Below are 2,769 nucleotides of genomic sequence, written 5' to 3'. Positions count from 1 at the left end.
TTCTGGCTTTCTTCTTCCATTCTTGATTATGGTTTCTTTTTTTCTCTTTTCGCGTGGAGATAGTTAGTCTACCGACACGAATATGGCTTCGACCAAGTTGACGATACAAATATCCAATTAAAGAGGGGTTTGATACCTCACCTCGGAGTCTACTTGTCGATAACATCGAGTGCCGACCGAGCCCGTGGCAGCTACTCCGCCACGACCCGCCGGTCCACCCTCTTCACCTAGATTCCAGCTCCGACTTGATATTTGTAGACGGTCGGCTAGAGCTCAGGCTTCCCCATGCCCAGAATATCGTTGAACACCCTATAGCACTACCCCTGCTCGGAAATTCTACGACTCGGGAGTCTATTCGAATGCCGCGAGGATGAACCTGCGGGACGGGGCGTCTGGTCTCTCGAGTAGGGACTGGGCAATAGGAACTGGTACGCCGCTACTTATTCACCGCAACCGGCTCTATGATCTGGGGGTTGCCGTTGTTCTAGTATTTACCTGCTTAACGACTGCTTGCGTTGCTCTTCGGTTGTTTGGGAGATGGAGATGGCGAAGGCTAGGAATAGGTAGGCACCAAACCCTTTCGAACGCTTCTCACTAGTACTAACAGTGATGGTGAAAGACGACTTGATCATTACTGTGGCAGTGGTAAGCTGAGTCCTGAAGATATTATTGCCGGTACTTGTCTGTACTAACTCAGGCCAACTCAGGCCTTCTCCATATCCGCCGCAGGGCCTTTTTTCATGTGTAAGTGAGAAAAGCTCGATAAATTTGATGCTCTTCATCCATATTCCTTTCAATAACTAACCCCCTCTTTCAGTCTTCAAGATCGGATATATCAGCATCCAACACGAGAATGGGCCAACATATAACGAAAGCCGAGGGCGCCTTTTCGCCTACATCGTCGATATCCTCTACCCACCTTCCGCATCCCTCGCTAAATCATCCATCCTCTTCTTCCTCCTTGGACAGCAATCCTCCTCCATGCCCATCTTCCGAATCCCGTGCCACGCTGTGAATGTCATCATCCTGCTTGCCATGGTGACCATACTCTTTACGACCATGTTCCAGTGTCTTCCTATCCGGAGAGCCTGGCAAGACTTGGAAGACGGAGGAGAGAAGTGCGTCGATCGCTCCCTTTTAAGAGTCGCCAGGACCTTCTGGGCTATAGTAACAGATGTCGTGGTATTATGTCTCTCGGGTTGGAGTTTCGTAGCAGCGAGGATGGTGAGGAGCACACGGAAAGCTATCCTGATAGCATTCATCCTGGGGATGATGTGAGGCCCCCATCTTAGCTTCCGGATATGGAGCGCTTGTGAGAGTTGAAATATCTGGCTAACGAAATAAGCAGAGCTCTAGGAATCTCAATAACTCATCTTTATTGCCTCCTTCAGAATGGCTTCTCAGGTTCACCGGGCCAAGCTCCCCCCCTCGTCTGGATAACAACTCCGATCGAGGCAAGCCTCATCATCATCGCTGCATGCGTACCAACCCTCGGTCCTCTCTTCCGCCGTCGGTTCCCTCCTCCCTCCCCACAACCCGAAGAGCCGGCATCTCATTCGGACTCAAACCAAGATCTATCCCACGGCAGCATCGTTATCAGTCACATTCCCAAGGACCACTCTTCCGACTCCAGTCTGGTACTGAAGCCACTCGGCGGGTTCGGGTACACTGATACGGAGATCCGACCAGGGAGCCGGAGGGTGGTTTGCACGAGGGGGATTATGCGGACCATGGATGTAGACGTTGCGTTTGGGGAGAGGAGAGCAGAGGATGGGATTAGGGCGGCCACGTGGGGTTGGAGTTAGTCTTTTGCATTGTGGATATTGTTTGATGGATCATTTTCCAGCATGTATGATTATGATACAAGGTGGTAATGGTAATATAACAAGACGCGGGGAACGCATGAATCAGGCTTTGTTTACCTTCGTACTCGCTTGGGGTTCCCCATATGCCATGGTGAAATGAAGTTAGTTAGCTCCCGTCGTCTTCTGCATGGGCTTCAGTTCAGGTTCTAAGTAATAAGACTACGAAGTAGATCTCTTCACGTTTGATGAGCTGCTCTTTTGCTTTTTGACACTTTACTATCTGATGGATGAGATGGATGTCGACTATAGGACCTGACAGGCATCCCCAGATAGCAAATTACTCCCAACTTATTACATCTAATCACATACACCGCCCTAACACACTGAGATGATGGAATGGACGAATGTGTGCAAGTACAGACCATTAGACACCAATCAATACCTAACCTCGGAATCCTCCGGAAGCGCGGAAGCATCTGAAGGAGCAGATGCAGGAACATCTGGGGCAGGGATCGAAAAGAGCTTCATCTTTATCCGGCTCGGCCGAGTATCCCACCTTGAATATCGAACACAAAATCGAGTAGATGAGACCATTGGCAGGGGGAATACCGTGGTTTAAACTCGGAAGCTGCACTAGCAAAGTCTTGGAGATGGCAAGATGTTGAAATTGCCTGCCCCGGGTGTGCAAGAAGAAACAGAGTCATCACGATTCATCTCATCTCCGCATTGCACTAGTCTGGGAGCTTGGCCCTTGTTTGTTAAGGACCAATGATGGGAAAGAGAGAAGCTTTTGTTATGATTTCAAGAAGGGGATGGGGAATTCAAGAAGAGAAAGTCCAGTTCCTAATCTTGATTGAACCTGACATCAGTTACCTTTCTCCAAGCGCGCCACATCCTCAGTGAAAGACACTAGGAATATCCATCATCTCACCACTGATGGTTTTATGCTTCAGCAAGTAACACG

At 49.4% G+C, this 2,769-nt stretch overlaps 1 protein-coding gene across 1 annotated transcript; it reads left to right on the top strand.

Annotated features, from left to right (window-relative positions):
• Positions 1 to 609: 609 nt before the first annotated feature.
• On the top strand, positions 610 to 1,805 carry SAPIO_CDS9901 (uncharacterized protein; the record flags this gene model as incomplete). The annotated part of the gene is made up of 4 exons (XM_016791186.1): positions 610 to 645; positions 708 to 744; positions 818 to 1,167; positions 1,392 to 1,805. The coding sequence occupies 4 exons, from the start codon at positions 610 to 612 to the stop codon at positions 1,803 to 1,805; spliced, it is 837 nt and encodes a 278-aa protein (XP_016639030.1).
• Positions 1,806 to 2,769: the final 964 nt, after the last annotated feature.

This window comes from Scedosporium apiospermum (genome assembly GCF_000732125.1).
Source record: "Scedosporium apiospermum strain IHEM 14462 chromosome Unknown SEQ_SAPIO_0154, whole genome shotgun sequence".
In the NCBI taxonomy this organism is placed as follows: Eukaryota; Fungi; Ascomycota; class Sordariomycetes; order Microascales; family Microascaceae; genus Scedosporium; species Scedosporium apiospermum.
Note: the sequence above shows the minus strand (reverse complement) of the source record. Positions and strands in the feature narration are given on the sequence as shown.